The sequence below is a fragment of the Orbicella faveolata genome, unplaced genomic scaffold, assembly GCF_042242905.1.
Source record: "Orbicella faveolata isolate gen_17 unplaced genomic scaffold, um_ofav_v1 contig_26, whole genome shotgun sequence".
In the NCBI taxonomy this organism is placed as follows: Eukaryota; Metazoa; Cnidaria; class Anthozoa; order Scleractinia; family Merulinidae; genus Orbicella; species Orbicella faveolata.
The window spans coordinates 7,740,001-7,757,752 of NW_028301554.1; the positions used below are offsets into that span (position 1 = coordinate 7,740,001).

General features: G+C 38.2%; 3 protein-coding genes, 2 non-coding genes and 3 pseudogenes across 5 annotated transcripts; 6 read left to right on the plus strand and 2 right to left on the minus strand.

Moving 5' to 3' along the window:
• LOC149107951 (uncharacterized) overlaps window positions 1-360 on the minus strand; it is a 2,695-nt pseudogene extending 2,335 nt beyond the window's left edge.
• Window positions 361-1,651: 1,291 nt separating this feature from the next.
• On the plus strand, window positions 1,652-4,127 carry LOC149107952 (QRFP-like peptide receptor; annotated as a pseudogene).
• A 77-nt stretch (window positions 4,128-4,204) lies between these two features.
• On the plus strand, window positions 4,205-6,708 carry LOC149107953 (QRFP-like peptide receptor). The gene has a single exon (XM_089295543.1). It carries the CDS (start codon window positions 5,327-5,329, stop codon window positions 6,434-6,436), a length of 1,110 nt encoding a protein of 369 aa, XP_089151669.1. The 5' UTR covers window positions 4,205-5,326; the 3' UTR covers window positions 6,437-6,708.
• Trnaa-ggc (transfer RNA alanine (anticodon GGC)) lies at window positions 4,421-4,493 on the plus strand. The gene has a single exon. It is a non-coding gene; the product is annotated as a tRNA-Ala (tRNA).
• Window positions 6,709-6,956: 248 nt separating the features above from the next.
• Trnaa-ggc (transfer RNA alanine (anticodon GGC)) lies at window positions 6,957-7,029 on the plus strand. Its single transcript has one exon. It is a non-coding gene; the product is annotated as a tRNA-Ala (tRNA).
• A 413-nt stretch (window positions 7,030-7,442) lies between these two features.
• On the plus strand, window positions 7,443-10,374 carry LOC149107956 (galanin receptor 2a-like). Its single transcript, XM_089295544.1, has one exon. It carries the CDS (start codon window positions 7,864-7,866, stop codon window positions 8,956-8,958), a length of 1,095 nt encoding a protein of 364 aa, XP_089151670.1. The 5' UTR covers window positions 7,443-7,863; the 3' UTR covers window positions 8,959-10,374.
• A 2,547-nt stretch (window positions 10,375-12,921) lies between these two features.
• LOC149107957 (pyroglutamylated RF-amide peptide receptor-like) lies at window positions 12,922-13,980 on the plus strand. Its single transcript, XM_089295109.1, has one exon. The coding sequence runs from the start codon at window positions 12,973-12,975 to the stop codon at window positions 13,924-13,926; it is 954 nt and encodes a 317-aa protein (XP_089151235.1). The 5' UTR covers window positions 12,922-12,972; the 3' UTR covers window positions 13,927-13,980.
• An 877-nt stretch (window positions 13,981-14,857) lies between these two features.
• Window positions 14,858-17,693, minus strand: LOC149107958 (uncharacterized; annotated as a pseudogene).
• Between the last annotated feature and the right edge of the window lie 59 nt (window positions 17,694-17,752).

Genomic DNA, 17,752 nt, shown 5'->3' on the forward strand with positions numbered 1-17,752 from the left:
AGTAAAGTTACAAACTGAAGTTTAGGCGCTTATCTCGTAAAATTATCATGAATCTCCATATAGCACTTCAAAGTGGGCGTGAAATTAAACTTTTAACATATCCCTTTGTCTTCATGAAGTCCTTTGATCATTTTAGAGCTATTGTTTGTCATTTTTCTGTTATTGCTTAGTATTATCACTTTTAGTGTTCCCATGTTTTAAATTTATATGTTATATATATGCTAATTTCACTTGAAAATGGCGTTGAAGGTCGAAACGTCGCTCAAATTTCATCCGTAGTTTCACTGTTTTCGTCTTATGTCAAGCTGACATTGGAAAGTCAAGCTATCTACAGTCGCCTCTATTACTCGTGCAATACACCTTTTTACCAGGCAGCTGGTTAAAACGATTCCCGTTGAAAAACCAAACCACATTTTGCCTTTTACAAAAGCTTCTGTCCCATTTGAAAGATTTCCAAGCAGAATTTTCTTTTTAATATTTGAAAACAGTTTTCGTAGACTTTCAGTGCACCGTGTATACTGGTGTAGATAATACGTTTGGAAAGTTGTATCTTGAAGCAAGTGTTTCTACGGTGATTGAAAAGGAAGCCTGATTAATCATGGATTGGAACTTCACAGACGACGAAAATATTCCTGATTTCGACGATGAGTACAGTTTATTTGAAGAATTCGGATCCAGTCCTGACAACATCTCTCATGCACGTTTTGCAATCGTTGGGTTTTTGATAATTTGTGGAATTTTCGAAAATGCCATGATTTGTTGGATACTGGTACGTAAGAAAAAGTACTTGAGGAACTTTGCCAACTTTCATTTACTAAATTTAGCCATTACAGACATTATATTTCGGATTTTGGCCGTTCCAGGGACCGTTCATTTTTTGTAAGGTAGGAGGGGGGGGGCTGGTGGGATTTGGGGGGGGGGGGGCCCATGCGAAAAAAAATGGCTTTCGAGGGGGGGCCATCCCAAAAAAATAAGGGAAAAAGGGGGGGGTCACGTGAAATATTTTAGTAAAACTTTAAAATGGCATGATGTTTGAATAACAAAAAAATTGCTATAGAATAAACATAGAAGGCAGGATACAAATTTATTACAAACTTTCCTTCTGCTTTAAAAAAACGTTTGGTGACAAAAAGCATTTGTAGCTACTGAAAAGAAGTATTTAACACTGTTATTTTCGAATGCAACTTTCACTGGCACTCATCTTCATCTCCGCTGTCGTCGAGTTCTTCGTCGCCGCTTGTGCTGTTATGGGAGTCTCTTTCACCAATGCTGCAAGAAGCAGCAATGCTTTCCGTCAGAGTGTACTCTTCAGGGTACATGAAGGTGTAAACATAATCTCTAACTTCCCGCTCAAGGTTGGTGGTGATTCTGCTTCTTGCAGCATTGGTCAAATAAGTTCCTTCCAAGAGCGGTGCGATGTATGGCCCATCTCTTCTAAGTATCGACGTGGCAACATCCTCAACTTTAAGACACTCTTCCGGGACGGCCGTTCTAGGAGGGTACACAAGGCATTGTGGAAGATCATTTCCTAGCGGGTTTCCAACACAGATTCCATAAACTCGTTGGACGTTGTTTTCAGTCCGCTTCCTCTTTCTTTCATTTGACTTTCTGCGGTTTTCTTTTTTCCTTCTCCTTGTGTTGATATGCTGTTTGAGTATGCCTTTGAATATGCTGTTATAATTGTTCTTCTTATTTTCTAGTGCTTCCATGTCCTGCGTGACCTTCGTCAACTTAGTTTCTGTACATTTGATCTGTTTTACATTAAATCTGTAGGCAAATTCTTCGCCCTGCTTTAAAGCAAGCCCATTGGACTGAAAGAGTGTGGAATCGTGTTCCTTTACATCTTTCAATATGACATTCAACTTTTCCACCATTGCTCTGTGCTCTTTGATGGAGAAGTTCAGTTTTCTTCCATCACTGGGCTTCAACTGGTACCCTTGCATGGAAAACTCAGTCGCCCTTTCTGAACAGCCATCCGCACTTAGAAAGATTGCTTCTTTTGCTTGTAAGATGTCAAACTGCCTGGATTGTTCAGCTGTAAACCTTTTCTTAAATGACTCGTCGCTTTCGCCATTATTGCGCATTTTGGAATGAGTCTCTTTCATGATGCTCATGTAGTAATGCGCTCTTTCCCCGATTGGATTAACAATATAAAGAAGAAAGAGCATGGAAGTGGCAGGCTGGTTTTATCTGACCCAGAGAGCGTTGCTCTATTTGCAGATAAGTTTATTGTCAAATCGAAGTTTGTGGTGGATTATCTTCAGCATCTTGAAGTGCTGGAATTTAAAAGGAAAAAGAGAGCAGAAGAATAGGCAAAGTTAAGTAGGGAGGAGGACTATCCTTGGACTGAGTTGTGCGAAGATCTAACCAAGCTTAAAAAGCTACGTGTTCCAGAACTAAACAAGTACTCAAACCACCACGGGCTGAAGCAGCAAGAGTGAGAAAGTAAAGGCAATTGTAAGACATTCATGCTTGTAGCAGAAGAGTCCTCTCAGAGCTGGCCAACCAACACTGAGAAATGCCAGGACATTGACATAAAATGACAACAGGACAAGTGCTGACAGCAGTGAAAGGGATGAAAGTGACAATGATGAGTATGACAGTGATGCCATTGACTCTGGGGGAGAAGATGACTCAAGTGACGTCATTCTTGCATTCATCAATTCAGATGAGGAAGATGCCAATGAGAGGCCAAATGCCACACGCTCAGGGTGAGCCATAACTAGGAGATCCGAAATTGACTTCTCTTTCTTTTGATTTGTTTTTTAAACAACAGCTCTCTGTCGTATAGAGATCGTAAATATTGTCTTCATAGTGAGCACAATAACGTGAAGTAGGGGGATAATAGAAAAATATTAAAAAAGTTGAAATCTAAATATTTTTTGTTCAATTCTTTTTTTTGGAGGGGGGGTCATCCCAAAAAACGACCGCTGTAAGGGGGGGCTATGTGAAAAAATTGGTAAGCTGAGGGGAGGGGGGGTCATGCGATTTTTAAATGGTACTTCCCAAATCCCACCAGCCCCCCCTCCCTCATAAAAAATGAACGGTCCCCCAGATCTGCTAAAAGACCAGCTTATTGCCACGAGCGATTTCGCGTGTAAAATTGGAGAGTTTTGTAGATATGCCACTTTGGGGGTTACATTTGCTGTCCTGGCCGGACTTGCCTTTGATCGTTACATTCATATTGTTCATCCTTTGAGAGCTCGAACAGTCACTTGGAAACATAGTCGAAACGTAATTGCATTGTCATGGACTTACAGTCTACTGTGTTCAGCTCCATTTTTGTACAGCATAACAAGTGAAGTTGGAGTGGACGACGAAGCCTTGGAAAAAAATTTCAAGCTGCTACGATATGCCTGGCCTGCCTTCACGTATTTCGTGGTCTGTGTTTCTTTTGTTTTCATTTGTAATTCCCTTGGTTTTTATGGCAGTCGTGTACGGTAAAGTTGTGAGTGTTTTATGGAGTCGCGCTCGTAGAAAGATGATAAACAAACAGACGGCGAAGACCAAGATGTTAGCTGTAAAGATGATGGTGGTAATTGTCCTTACATATCTTGTTACGTGGGGACCTGAGCTTGTTATGAAAACCATGAAGGTTTTTTATTTTGAAGAAGACGCCTTTAAAAGGTTGAGAGCTAAGAAGAGGAAGTGGCCGAACTCGACAACGGTCCATTGATGTTTGTACTGGAGGCAACATTTGAAGCATTGTCATTAGCGAGTTCAGTTTTAAATCCTCTGATATTTGGCTATTATAATGGAGGCCTTAGAGGCGAGATAAAGAACATCTTTTTGGGAATGAAAAGAGCAAAATGCGGTTTTAAAAAACGTACACAAAGTCTAGGCCCTCGGGTCCCAAAAATTCATGTTTCCAGCAGGAAACGAACGAACCTTACAAACTAAAGCACCTGACGAGCTTTTGTATTGTTACACTGAACACAGAGCTTATGAAAGCAAATCAGCGTCTACCAACTTTTTTTCGCTGTAAAATCTTTTCCGTTCAGTTTTATTTCTTTTTTCAGTTTCCTTGTTAGCGAATTCAGTGCACTTTTGACACATAATAAACTGTGTTGACATTATTTGAATAAACTATGTGAACAGTAAATGTGAATTTAAAGAAACATTGACAATCTTTGGCAGTACAATTGGTAAAGCTAAAATTATTTATCGTTTTACGACTGCGTAGATAATCTATTTGAGATAATCTGTGGCATGTCTGGGAGTTTCCAACCGTATTTTCATTGTCTGGGAATTAATTTTTCTTCTTTCCAATTGCTTAAAATGGAAAATTAACTGCGATGATCATTCTTCACTTTCATCTACAACCGCAGTTCATATATGAATTATTTCATATAAACTTCACATCATTTCACTCCTCACGGGAAGATATGAGCTCGACTAATTGACCTCGCTCCCAATGTGTGGCTTCATAGCTCAGTTGGTAGAGCATCGCACCGGCATCGCGGAGGTCACGGGTTCGAACCCCGTTGAAGCCCTGATTTTTTTTTTCAGGCTTCTTCTTTCCAATTGCTTAAATTGGAAAATTAACTGCGATGATCATTCTTCACTTTCATCTACAACCGCAGTTCATATATGAATTATTTCATATAAACTTCACATCAATTTTAATTTTAATTAGAATAACACAAAGCCGAGGAAACATATTGCAATAAACAATCAGAACCGAATTGGGCGACACGAAGTCTTATTACCAATTAATCATAAAAATTATAATTTTCGAGAAAAGAAGAAAAGTCAAGTTATGAAAGAAAGGGAAAATTTGCATTAAAATACCTACAAAAGAGATCTAAACATCAGGCCATCGCGCCTCCTACCGGCAATTAGGCGCCAAAAAACACAAAAGCAAGCGTCATTGTCATTTTTCTGTTATTGCTTCAGTATTATCACTTTTAGCATTCCCACGTTTTAAATTTATATATGTTATATATATGCTAATTTCACTTGAAGATGACGTTGAAGGTCGAAACGTCGCCCAATTTTCATCAGTAGTTTCACTGTTTTCGTCAAATGTCAAGCTGGAATTGGAAAGTCAAGCCATCTACAGTTGCCTCTATTACTCGTGGAATACACCTTTTTACCAAGCAGCTGGTTAAAACGATTCCCGTTGAAAAACCAAACCACATTTTGCCTTTTACAAAAGCTTCTGTCCCATTTGAAAGATCTCCAAGCAGAATTTTCTTTTTAATATTTCAAAACAATTTTCGTAGACTTTCAGTGCACCGTGTATATTGGTGTAGATAATACGTTTGGAAAGTTGTATCTTGAAGCAAGCGTTTCTACGGTGATTGAAAAGGAAGCCTGATTAATCATGGATTGGAACTTCACAGACGACGAAAATCTTCCTGATTTCGACGAAGAGTACAGTTTATTTGAAGATTTCGGATCCACTCCTGACAACATCTCTCGTGCACGTTTTGCAATCGTTGGGTTTTTGATAATTTGTGGAATTTTCGAAAGTGCCATGATTTGTTGGATACTGGTACGTAAGAAAAAGTACTTGAGGAGCTTTGCCAACTTTCATTTACTAAATTTAGCCATTACAGACATTATATTTCGGATTTTGGCCGTTCCAGATCTGCTAAAAGACCAGCTTATTGCCACGAGCGATTTCGCGTGTAAAATTGGAGAGTTTTGTAGATATGCCACTTTGGCGGTTACATTTGCTGTCCTGGCCGGACTTGCCTTTGATCGTTACATTCATATTGTTCATCCCTTTAGAGCTCGAACAGTCACTTGGAAACATAGTCGAAACGTAATTGCATTGTCATGGACTTACAGTCTACTGTGTTCAGCTCCATTTTTGTACAGCATAACAAGTGAAGTTGGAGTGGACGACGAAACCTTGGAAAAAATTTCAAGCTGCTACGATATGCCTGGCCTGCCTTCACGTATTTCGTGGTCTGTGTTTCTTTTGTTTTCATTTGTAATTCCCTTGGTTTCTATGGCAGTCGTGTACGGTAAAGTTGTGAGTGTTTTATGGAGTCGCGCTCGTAGCAAGACTATAAACAAACAGACGGCGAAGACCAAGATGTTAGCTGTAAAGATGATGGTGGTAATTGTCCTTACATATCTTGTTACGTGGGGACCCGAGCTTGTTATGAAAACCATGGAGGTTTTTTATTTTGAAGAAGACGCCTTTAAAAAGGTTGAGAACGAAGAAGAGGAAGTGGCCGAACTCGACAACGGTCCATTGATGTTTGTACTGGAGGCAACATTTGAAGCATTGTCATTAGCGAGTTCAGTTTTAAATCCTCTGATATTTGGCTATTATAATGGAAGCTTTAGAGGCGAGATAAAGAACATCTTTTTGGGAATGAAAAGAGCAAAATGCGGTTTTAAAAAACATACACAAAGTCTAGGCCCTCGGGTCCCAAAAATTCATGTTTCCAGCAGGAAACGAACGAACCTTACAAACTAAAGCACCTGACGAGCTTTTGTATTGTTACACTGAACACAGAGCTTATGAAAGCAAATCAGCGTCTACCAACTTTTTTTCGCTGTAAAATCTTTTCCGTTCAGTTTTATTTCTTTTTTCAGTTTCCTTGTTAGCGAATTCAGTGCACTTTTGACACATAATAAACTGTGTTGACATTATTTGAATAAACTATGTGAACAGTAAATGTGAATTTAAAGAAACATTGACAATCTTTGGCAGTACAATTAGTAAAGCTAAAATTATTTATCGTTTTACGACTGCGTAGATAATCTATTTGAGATAATCTGTGGCATATCTGGGAGTTTCCAACCGTATTTTCATTGTCTGGGAATTAATTTTTCTTCTTTCCAATTGCTTAAAATGGAAAATTAACTGCGATGATCATTCTTCACTTTCATCTACAACCGCAGTTCATATATGAATTATTTCATATAAACTTCACATCATTTCACTCCTCACGGGAAGATATGAGCTCGACTAATTGACCTCGCTCCCAATGTGTGGCTTCATAGCTCAGTTGGTAGAGCATCGCACCGGCATCGCGGAGGTCACGGGTTCGAACCCCGTTGAAGCTCTGATTTTTTTTTTTCAGGCTTCTTCTTTCCAATTGCTTAAATTGGAAAATTAACTGCGATGATCATTCTTCACTTTCATCTACAACCGCAGTTCATATATGAATTATTTCATATAAACTTCACATCAATTTTAATTTTAATTAGAATAACACAAAGCCGAGGAAACATATTGCAATAAACAATCAGAACCGAATTGGGCGACACGAAGTCTTATTACCAATTAATCATAAAAATTATAATTTTCGAGAAAAGAAGAAAAGTCAAGTTATGAAAGAAAGGGAAAATTTGCATTAAAATACCTACAAAAGAGATCTAAACATCAGGCCATCGCGCCTCCTACCGGCAATTAGGCGCCAAAAAACACAAAAGCAAGCGTCATTGTCATTTTTCTGTTATTGCTTCAGCATTATCACTTTTAGCATTCCCACGTTTTAAATTTATATATGTTATATATATGCTAATTTCACTTGAAGATGACGTTGAAGGTCGAAACGTCGCCCAATTTTCATCAGTAGTTTCACTGTTTTCGTCAAATGTCAAGCTGGAATTGGAAAGTCAAGCCATCTACAGTTGCCTCTATTACTCGTGGAATACACCTTTTTACCAAGCAGCTGGTTAAAACGATTCCCGTTGAAAAACCAAACCACATTTTGCCTTTTACAAAAGCTTCTGTCCCATTTGAAAGATCTCCAAGCAGAATTTTCTTTTTAATATTTCAAAACAATTTTCGTAGACTTTCAGTGCACCGTGTATATTGGTGTAGATAATACGTTTGGAAAGTTGTATCTTGAAGCAAGCGTTTCTACGGTGATTGAAAAGGAAGCCTAATTACTCATGGATTGGAACTCCACAGACGACGAAAATCTTCCTGATTTCGACGATTTCGAATTCGGATCCAGTCCTGACAACATCTCTCGTGCACGTTTTGCAATCGTTGGGTTTTTGATAATTTGTGGAATTTTCGAAAGTGCCATGATTTGTTGGATACTGGTACGTAAGAAAAAGTACTTGAGGAGCTTTGCCAACTTTCATTTACTAAATTTAGCCATTACAGACATTATATTTCGGATTTTGGCCGTTCCAGATCTGCTAAAAGACCAGCTTATTGCCACGAGCGATTTCGCGTGTAAAATTGGAGAGTTTTGTAGATATGCCACTTTGGCGGTTACATTTGCTGTCCTGGCCGGACTTGCCTTTGATCGTTACATTCATATTGTTCATCCCTTTAGAGCTCGAACAGTCACTTGGAAACATAGTCGAAACGTAATTGCAGTGTCATGGACTTACAGTCTACTGTGTTCAGCTCCATTTTTGTACAGCATAACAAGTGAAGTTGGAGTGGACGACGAAACCTTGGAAAAAATTTCAAGCTGCTACGATATGCCTGGCCTGCCTTCACGTATTTCGTGGTCTGTGTTTCTTTTGTTTTCATTTGTAATTCCCTTGGTTTTTATGGCAGTCGTGTACGGTAAAGTTGTGAGTGTTTTATGGAGTCGCGCTCGTAGCAAGACTATAAACAAACAGACGGCGAAGACCAAGATGTTAGCTGTAAAGATGATGGTGGTAATTGTCCTTACATATCTTGTTACGTGGGGACCCGAGCTTGTTATGAAAACCATGGAGGTTTTTTATTTTGAAGAAGACGCCTTTAAAAAGGTTGAGAACGAAGAAGAGGAAGTGGCCGAACTCGACAACGGTCCATTGATGTTTGTACTGGAGGCAACATTTGAAGCATTGTCATTAGCGAGTTCAGTTTTAAATCCTCTGATATTTGGCTATTATAATGGAAGCTTTAGAGGCGAGATAAAGAACATCTTTTTGGGAATGAAAAGAGCAAAATGCGGTTTTAAAAAACGTACACAAAGTATAGGCCCTCGGGTCCCAAAAATTCATGTTTCCAGCAGGAAACGAACGAACCTTACAAACTAAAGCACCTGACGAGCTTTTGTATTGTTACACTGAACACAGAGCTTATGAAAGCAAATCAGCGTCTACCAACTTTTTTTCGCTGTAAAATCTTTTCCGTTCAGTTTTATTTCTTTTTTCAGTTTCCTTGTTAGCGAATTCAGTGCACTTTTGACACATAATAAACTGTGTTGACATTATTTGAATAAACTATGTGAACAGTAAATGTGAATTTAAAGAAACATTGACAATCTTTGGCAGTACAATTGGTAAAGCTAAAATTATTTATCGTTTTACGACTGCGTAGATAATCTATTTGAGATAATCTGTGGCATATCTGGGAGTTTCCAGCCGTATTTTCATTGTCTGGGAATTTTAATTTTAATTAGAATAACACAAAGCCGAGGAAACATATTGCAATAAACAAACAGAACCGAACTGGGCGAGACGAAGTCTTATTACCAATTAATCATAAAAATTATAATTTCCGAGAAAAGAAGAAAAGCCAAGTTATGAAAGAAAGGGAAAATTTGCATTAAAATACCTACAAGGGAGATGTAAACATCAGGCCATCGCGCCTCCTACCGGCAATTAGGCGCCAAAAAACACAAAAGCAAGTGCACGCACGCACGTAACTACAACTTTGAATGTGACTGGTTGGTTTAAACTACAACTTTGAATGTGATTGGCCTATTGAACTGTCCGATAACAAACTGTCCGATAACAACTTGGCAAGTGAATTAGTGGAAAATAGGAGTTTTTTAAACCAATCAAAATCGAGGAAATTGTAACTTTTATGACTACGTTGGTTAAACTTAAAAAAAATTACAATGTAGCACAGAATTGGAAAAATTATTTTTAGGAAAACTGAAACAACATGTAATAACGATTTCAAGAGAGGTTAGTATTTATAATCACAATAGGATAATTGCCGCCTGAACTGTCGGAGTGAAAAGAAGTAATTTCCTTTTTTAATTTTACGAACTATTTGATTGTTACACTCCTCACATTTTTAACGCTTCGTTAAGTACTTGTTGCGTTGGCTAGTCCTAACACCTTAAAAAATCCGTTATTTCTATTCAACCTTTCTAATCCTAAATTATCTGATTTCTTCAGGTCTAAATAGAGTTGCCAATAACATCGTTTAAAACGTCCCACTAAACGTCCAACTTAAACGTCCAACTCCGGGCCGCATGAACCAAACGGAAGAAATAAAATCGACCCTCTGGCAGTACTGTGAAATACTTCTTGCAATGACTTGTTTCAGTGCTCTCTTCGTTGCGATATAGAGCGGTTGAAGGAAAAACTCAGGACTGGGATTCCAACAACTGTATGAATCGAACTCATTTGTTTCATATTGTTGCATTCATTACAACTCCAGCATAATTAGGATTTTTTTCTATAATGCTTAAATCTGAATAAATAAACCTTGCACTTTTATTTGTCTCCATTTGTCATTTTTATTTGTCCCCATTTGTCATTTGTCCTGTTTTGTTGGTTTTTTATAAAATGAAGTTTGAATCTCGTTTTGAGTTTCTCAAATAGATCATTACCAAGTTATTTAGTGTAATCTTGTTTTCATGGCGATTTCCTATGATTTAAAATCTTTGCATTGTAGGTTATTTACCTTTTCATTATACCAATGGTAAAACGTAAAAATTCTTCTTGAATTTCACTTAATTGTACAGTTTCCACCTTCCTTCTTAATTTGTTTTTATAGGCAAATCAGCATGTTCCGGGTACGCTTTTAGGTCAACTATAGCGATGTAAAACTGGCTTGATTGTAATAAAAATATAACCAAATTTGTTCACTTCGGAAAAGTGTTTTCTGTTATCATTTTTCACATAATTCTGTTAAAACGGTGTTTATACGCGATGAATAACGTGAATTCAAGGTGAAGAGGCTGGAAGCAAATAGCCTTGTTTCCAAACTAGTAGCTAGGCGTTTGCATCCTGTTAACCTCTGACATCATCATTCGGACGCGTGACGTCACCGAGTGTTCTAAATCGTCCCCATGCTCTTTGCGCGTAAGAGCTGCGGGTTTCAGTTGCAAAAAATGGATATGGGGAAATCTACGAGTTGTGCTGGAACCTAGCACTACAGAGCATGAACAAATTCGAGAGGGAATATCAAAAGTTAGAGCAAGGAAACTTACAGTGAGTGGCCACGTAACGTAAACTGCTTGACTGGTATGCCAGGTGTTTTGCTCAAGACATTTTCGCACAAGTAGTCCCACAAAGTGTAAATAAAACCAAATTGGTGAAATTTCTGGCACTGGGTGTGACATTCAAGGAGGAATTGGACAATATCCGGGTGGCGAAAGCGCTAATGAGTTCATGCATTCTACCTTTGTAAATATTTTAGTTTTTAAATCCGCGTCGCGCAAAAAGTATTCAATATATTGTGCTCAAAATCCTTAGGACAGTTAATTGTGCTCTGCCCTTTCAATTTTCAGAGCCGATATTTTTGTAGCTTGATCACTAACTGAATTACTTATGCTATTGAGGCAAATATTGTAAACAAAGATCCCCTATAATGCAAGTTAAAATAACGGCTCTAAAATTTGAATTAAACAAAAGGAAATAGCCAAAGTTCGTTTGGTCATTTGGTTGAATCTCTTTCGGTGTTTGGTCTCTTTGTATAAGATAGGCTTAACTTGCTTTTCAACGAGAAACATTGTTTGTAGGTTGAAGTTCAAGAAGATTGAGTCATGTTCCTGTGTTCTGTGAATCATTTGCGAAATGCACTTTTACTTTCCCTTATGTATTATCACAAGAGATTAGGATTCTAGATCTCTTGGTTTTTAATTTACTAGTTTTACATTCTGTCATGTAAGTGATAAATGAATAGTTTAAATGACTAGCTTAATCATAAAAATTACAATTTCTGTGATTGTGATTGGTTTAAAAAACTCCTATTTTCCACTAATTCACTTGCCAAAATGTTATTGGACAGTTTGTTATCGGACAGTTCAATAAGCCAATCACATTCAAAGTTGTAGTTTAAATCAACCAATCACATTCAAAGTTGTAGTTACGTGCGTGCATGCGCGCGCTTGCTTTCGTGTTTTTGGCGCCTAATTGCCGGTAAGAGGCGCGGTGGCGCCGTTTACATCTCCTTTGTAGGTATTTTAATGCAAATTTTCCCTTTCTTTCATAACTTGGCTATTCTTCTTCTCTCGGAAATTGTTATTTTTATGATTAATTGGTAATAAGACTTCGTGTCGTCCAGTTCGGTCTGTAGTCATACTCGTGATAAACAAAACGGACTCCCGTTGCGCGGTCGTCCGATTTTGTTATCACTCTTATGATAACCGACCGAATTGGACTCCACTCAGTCCTATTACCATTACTTATAACCTTCTAACCCTAGCCGAGTAACTGTACATTGAGTTTTAGAGCTCTGACAAGAAGTCGTATTCGTGTTAAATTCATTTAAAACTGATATACGCTTTGTTGTAGTATTTAGAGTAAATATACTCCAGTTCGTGTTTTTTTTTTTCTGCGGTCTTAATTGTACTTATTGAGCAAGTAATGTTTTTCAAAAGTTTCGTTATAAGGCAGTTTTAAAGTGGCTTTTTTCATGCATGAAAAGGCTCTAAAGAGTTAACTCATGGTCAGCAAAAAAACGTTGTTAGTTTTGTTAATCCATGTAGCTGTTCATTTGTGTTGTGCAGTTCAAACTGTGGATATGTTTGTACATGTTTAATTAACTGATAGGTGAGAATTTGGCAAACATTCTAAATACCAGGAATGAATGACGTGTTTTAAACTGAATGTTGAGATCTGAGATCTGCAGATCTTTCCGATGCGTGAGAACTGGGCTAACATTTTAAAGGAGTTCAGTCACGCTATTGAGTTATTTTGGCCACGTACAAAATTATCTTAAAAATTGAAGAAACCTGAAAATAATAGTTTACAAACTGCATTGTTTGTGGCGTTCTTCTTCGCCAGAAACGACATCTGAAGAACTTTTCAAATTTTCATCTCTTCAATCCCGGTATAACTGACATTATTTTCAGACTTGCTCTCACACCAATGTTGCTAACCATTGAATATACCGCCGTGGAGCATGGAAGTAGTGCTGTTTGCAAGCTTGGCGCGTTTGGAACCTACACAACATTGGCTGTTACATTCACGCTCCTGTTGGGAATTGCTTTTGATCGTTATGTCCACATTGTACATCCTTTAAAAGCTAGATACATCACATGGAAACACAGTCGAAATGCCGTCATTATTTCATGGTTTTACAGAGCATTTTGTTCTTCGCCATTCCTTTACAGCATGAAGTACATAAAGGCTGACTGGAACCTTACGGCTGACACAGAATACGAGCTTTGTCTCTCGACTCTAGGCGTTCCTTTCCAAATCTCTTCAAGTGTTTTTCTTGTTTTTGCTTTCTTAGTTCCTCTGGTTTTAATGGCTGTGGCATACAGCAAGGTTTTAAAAGTGCTCTGGCAGCGATCTCGAAGTAAAGTAATCAATTCAAAAATAGCTGAAGCAAAACTTCGTGCTGTGAAAATGATGATTGTAATCGTTGTCGCCTATTTCATAAGTTGGGGACCAAAACTTATTTGGATTTGTCTACAAGCTTTTGAGGTTGTATCTTTGCAGTATCCGATTGATTGGGAAAGCGAGGAAATTTCTTGGGAAGACAACATTAAAGAGGAGAAAAACTACATAATGTTACTCCTCATTGATGACATAACAGATCTTTTTACTTTTACAAGTTCAATTTTAAATCCAGTAATATTTGGTTATTACAACATGTCTTTCAGAGAAGACTTGAAGAAGTGCTGTAATTGCTCAAAATGTTGTCGAAAATCCAAATGGAAAACCGAGGCAGAGAAACAAAATCTCTTCGTTTTGGACTCGAGAACGAAAACTACTGAAAATACGGTTTTGGACGACAAAATAAAAACTGCAAAAAGTGACTGTGTTTTGGAGGACAGAGCGCCAATAAGTGTAGACGATGTAGTGAATAAATTGTAACTGGTAAACAAATGTTACATTTACATTTCTGGGAAATAAAATGACGTGCTTGAAGGATGTATTGTCAATATGTCAGTTTGTTGGTTGACATATGCCAACTGCCTATTAAGTAAACTTTACAATTTGCAATGATTATCATGGTTACAGAACTGTGGACCGCGGCTATTGATTGCAGCGGTGGCTTCAAGAAATGCAAGCGTTGACCGATTTTAGAAAGCTATGTGACAAAAAAGAATCGGTTAATTTGCAATACCCTGTTGTAACGAACGAAACCAAATTTTGACATTTTCGACATCATCAAAGCTTAGCTTTGTCAGAAGGTCTTGGTTTTGCACATTGAAAGGAGAAAGGTAGACAGCTTGGCCTTGTCACGCAGTTTGTGACGCAGTTTGTCTCTTTGGCCTTGCACGCATTGTTATTAGGAGTGCGTGACTTGCCATAAAAACGTCTGCGTACGAGGCTTGTTGCCCTACATTGATATCAAAAACGTAACAGCAGGTAGATTTATGTCAGTTGAAATCATCAACGGGGGAGGAGTGAAAAATTACTCTTTTTCCCAAGGTGTCAATGTTGAGGTCTGAAACGATATAGAAAAGTTTGATGGATGGATTACAGGGATGTAGCCAGACTAATATTGTTATAGAAGCAATATCTAATTAGAAAAAACGAGTAAATTAATTCCAAATTTTTACCAAGGCAAGTGCCTCGGTTCGCCTGTTACTATAGCTACGGTCCTGGTTTGAAATAACGTACCGATGGTGGTTCGCTTTTCCTTGGATAATTTTCAAGATTTTTCGGTGTTCCTAAAAACTTTTCTTTCCCAGATTTATCCCAGGTTATAAAGTTTTGCTTTTCGATAAATTTAAGAAACTTGGCTGAATTTTTTTTACTATATTTCAGGAAACTCACATTCACATCACATCAGAATTATATAACTTATCTCTTTTGTTTTGATTAGCATTTAAGAAGTAGAAAACATGTACCGCGTTTCTATCGAGTTTTAGTAGAATTCCACCTGAACACTGAAGCAAATGCTGCAATCTGATTGGCTGAGTCATTGCACACTATCAGCCATTAGTGTGCAGTGGCTCGAGGTCGTCTTCGAAAAATCGCACTTTTTTTCGTTTTCCAAAGATTTGGAGGACAATTTTGATGCAAATGGTAATTAAATTCCTGAGAAGTCGAAACGAAGGACATTTACGGTTTCTTGACTTTTAAAAAGGTTGAAATAATCGAAAAAACTGAAGCGCGCGCACACAACTTCAATTTTAAATGACAATTCAATCCGCGCGATCTTTTTCAGGCGCAAAGTTTAATAAATACGTCAAGAAATAACTGGAAACCATTATTTGCAGTGAATTTTAGTAAGAATTTTACTAAAACAATTAGATTATTCGCTCTCGATTTCTAGCAAGTTGTTTTCCTTTTTTTTCGTCGCGGTGTTTTCTAAAAGAAATAGGAAACATGTTCTCCGTGTTTCTATCGAGTTATAGAAACACTCGTGAAAGTTTGGAGAACGAGAAATACTGTTCCCACAGCATTTCTCGTTCTCCCAAACTTCCACTCGTGTTTCTATAACTCGTTATAGTTCACCACTCAATTTTCTCCGATTCTTATTGGTTTAAATTGATCACGTTACGCGATAGTGTCTATTCGCGGAGAGACACCATCATCCCATGGTGCCCGTTCGGGTAAAACACCCGAATGGATAGTACTCGTCCGTGAAAAATTTCCTGTAAACAAGCGATTTTATAAAAAAAAATAAACAGTTGAAATTGTATCAAGTGAGTTTTGTTTACTTTCTTTTTTAAATTTTTCATTTGGCTTTGACCGCGTTCATCTAAAAAAGTTGAAAATACTTCAATGTTATTTTTGAACTGGCGCGCGGAAGAAAATTTAGTGGTGAACAATAAAGACAGTAAAGTGTTTATGTCTCGGAACTTACTATCGGTCTGATAGTTGTCCCTTGGAAATTTGATGTTCTTAAAACTAGCATATTTGACCTCGAAGTTTCGCTTCTCGGGCAAATATTTGTTTTAAGAACATCAAATTTCCGCGGGGCAACTATCAGCCGACAGTTCCTCGCAAGAAACACTCTATTGTTTAAATAGAAACACGGTACATGTTTTCTATTTCTTAATTAACATGCTTCACTATTATGTTCGAATCAACAAATTTTTAGAAACGGATTTCACTAAAAAAAAGTTAACGTTAAAAAGCAACGACGTTTCGACCGTTCGACGGTCATTTTAAAGTTGAAAAGTAAAATTTTTGCATGCGCCCAAATATATACAATCGATTATAAGAATGCTAATGAGACCCTGACTTAAAACTCTAAAATATTTACATGAAAACAATACAAGAAATAATTAAGTAAGTAGCTTCGCGCGGATCGAGTCCCTCTGTCTGTTCAATTTTGGTTGAAGTTTACGAATAAAAAGCATTTCAAAAGTCAAATAGTCGAGTTAACTCTGACATTTTCTTTTGGCAAAATCCTGAAATTGCTTCCAATGGTCTCTGGATCCTTTCCGGGCTCATCCTTTACGTGATTGCCGCGATTGTTGCTCACTTATGTTGGTTCTGTCCTCGTGTACCGGTTCACAAGAACCGATACAAAAGACCCAACAATGTTCAACAGCTAAGCAAAGGTTCGTAAAGAAAGAAGTACAATGGTTATTCCCGCTGTGTAACGGTACACCAGGACACAACCCTTATGTTCGTCTACACGTTGATGTAGGTGTCGACTCGTGAAGCCGACATAGTCTGCATCGCACAGACCACACTTTTAATAATAAACAGCGTTTTGTTGATTCACAATTGGAGGTTTATGTTCCATTGGTCTGAATTGTCCTTTGATCTTCTGGCTGAGATCACCGAGTTGGCGTCTTACCGCATTCGCCGATTTCTGGTCTTTGAACGGTAAGGCAATTCTGATGGGAGCATCTTGTTCATCGCATACTTGTTGTTTAAAACACACATTCTCAGTAACTTTCATTTCAATAAAATGTCTGGTAGTGTTCTCTGCGAGGGTTTTGGGAAAATGCAGGCGAGCAAAAACCATTTTATGACGTTCACATTGTTGATGGAAGAACCGCCAATTCGAGGGGAGTTTGAACGCACGGTTTAACATCGTCTTCAGTAGAGAATGTTTATACCTTACATCAACATGGCTTTGGTAATGCAGTAAAAGCCCAGTATCGGTCGGTTTCACGTAGACCTTCATATCTAATCAGAGACCATTTCTGATAATCACCATTCCAAGAAAGGGAAGCTTTCCGTTGTCTCTGAGTTCCATTGTGAAGCTGAGTGAGGGGTGGATTTCATTCAGTGTTAACAAGAATTCAGAGGCAGATGAAACATCGGGCATTTTGCTGAGGGTGTCGTAACCCTCGTAGAGAACACCATCAGACATTTTATTGAAGTGAAAGTTACTGAGAATGTGTTTTAAACAACAAGTATCCGATGAACAAGATGCTCCATCAGAATTGTCTTACCGTTCCAAGACCAGAAATCGGCGAATGTGGTAAGACACCAACTCGGTGATCTCAGTCGGAAGATTGATTCCGTTGTGCAGCCTGTTTACACAAGTCAGAAGATCAAAGGACAATTCAAACCAAAGGAACAATTGTGAATCAACAAAACGTTTATTATTAGAAGTGTGGTCTGCGCGATGCAGACCATGTCGGCTTCACGAGTCGACACCTATATCAACGCGTGGAGGAACATAAGCGATTGACAATCGGCAATTATGTAAAGGCCGTGGGGGGGGGGGGGGGGGGGTACTTTGGGAATTTCTCGGTGGGGATGTGCCGCTGGGACTCTGGAA

What these genes read in the sequence shown, in the direction of transcription:
- LOC149107957 (XM_089295109.1), top strand. Translation starts at nt 12,973, where the DNA reads ATGTTGCTAACCATTGAATATACCGCCGTGGAGCATGGAAGTAGTGCT.
- LOC149107956 (XM_089295544.1), top strand. Translation starts at nt 7,864, where the DNA reads ATGGATTGGAACTCCACAGACGACGAAAATCTTCCTGATTTCGACGAT.
- LOC149107953 (XM_089295543.1), top strand. Translation starts at nt 5,327, where the DNA reads ATGGATTGGAACTTCACAGACGACGAAAATCTTCCTGATTTCGACGAA.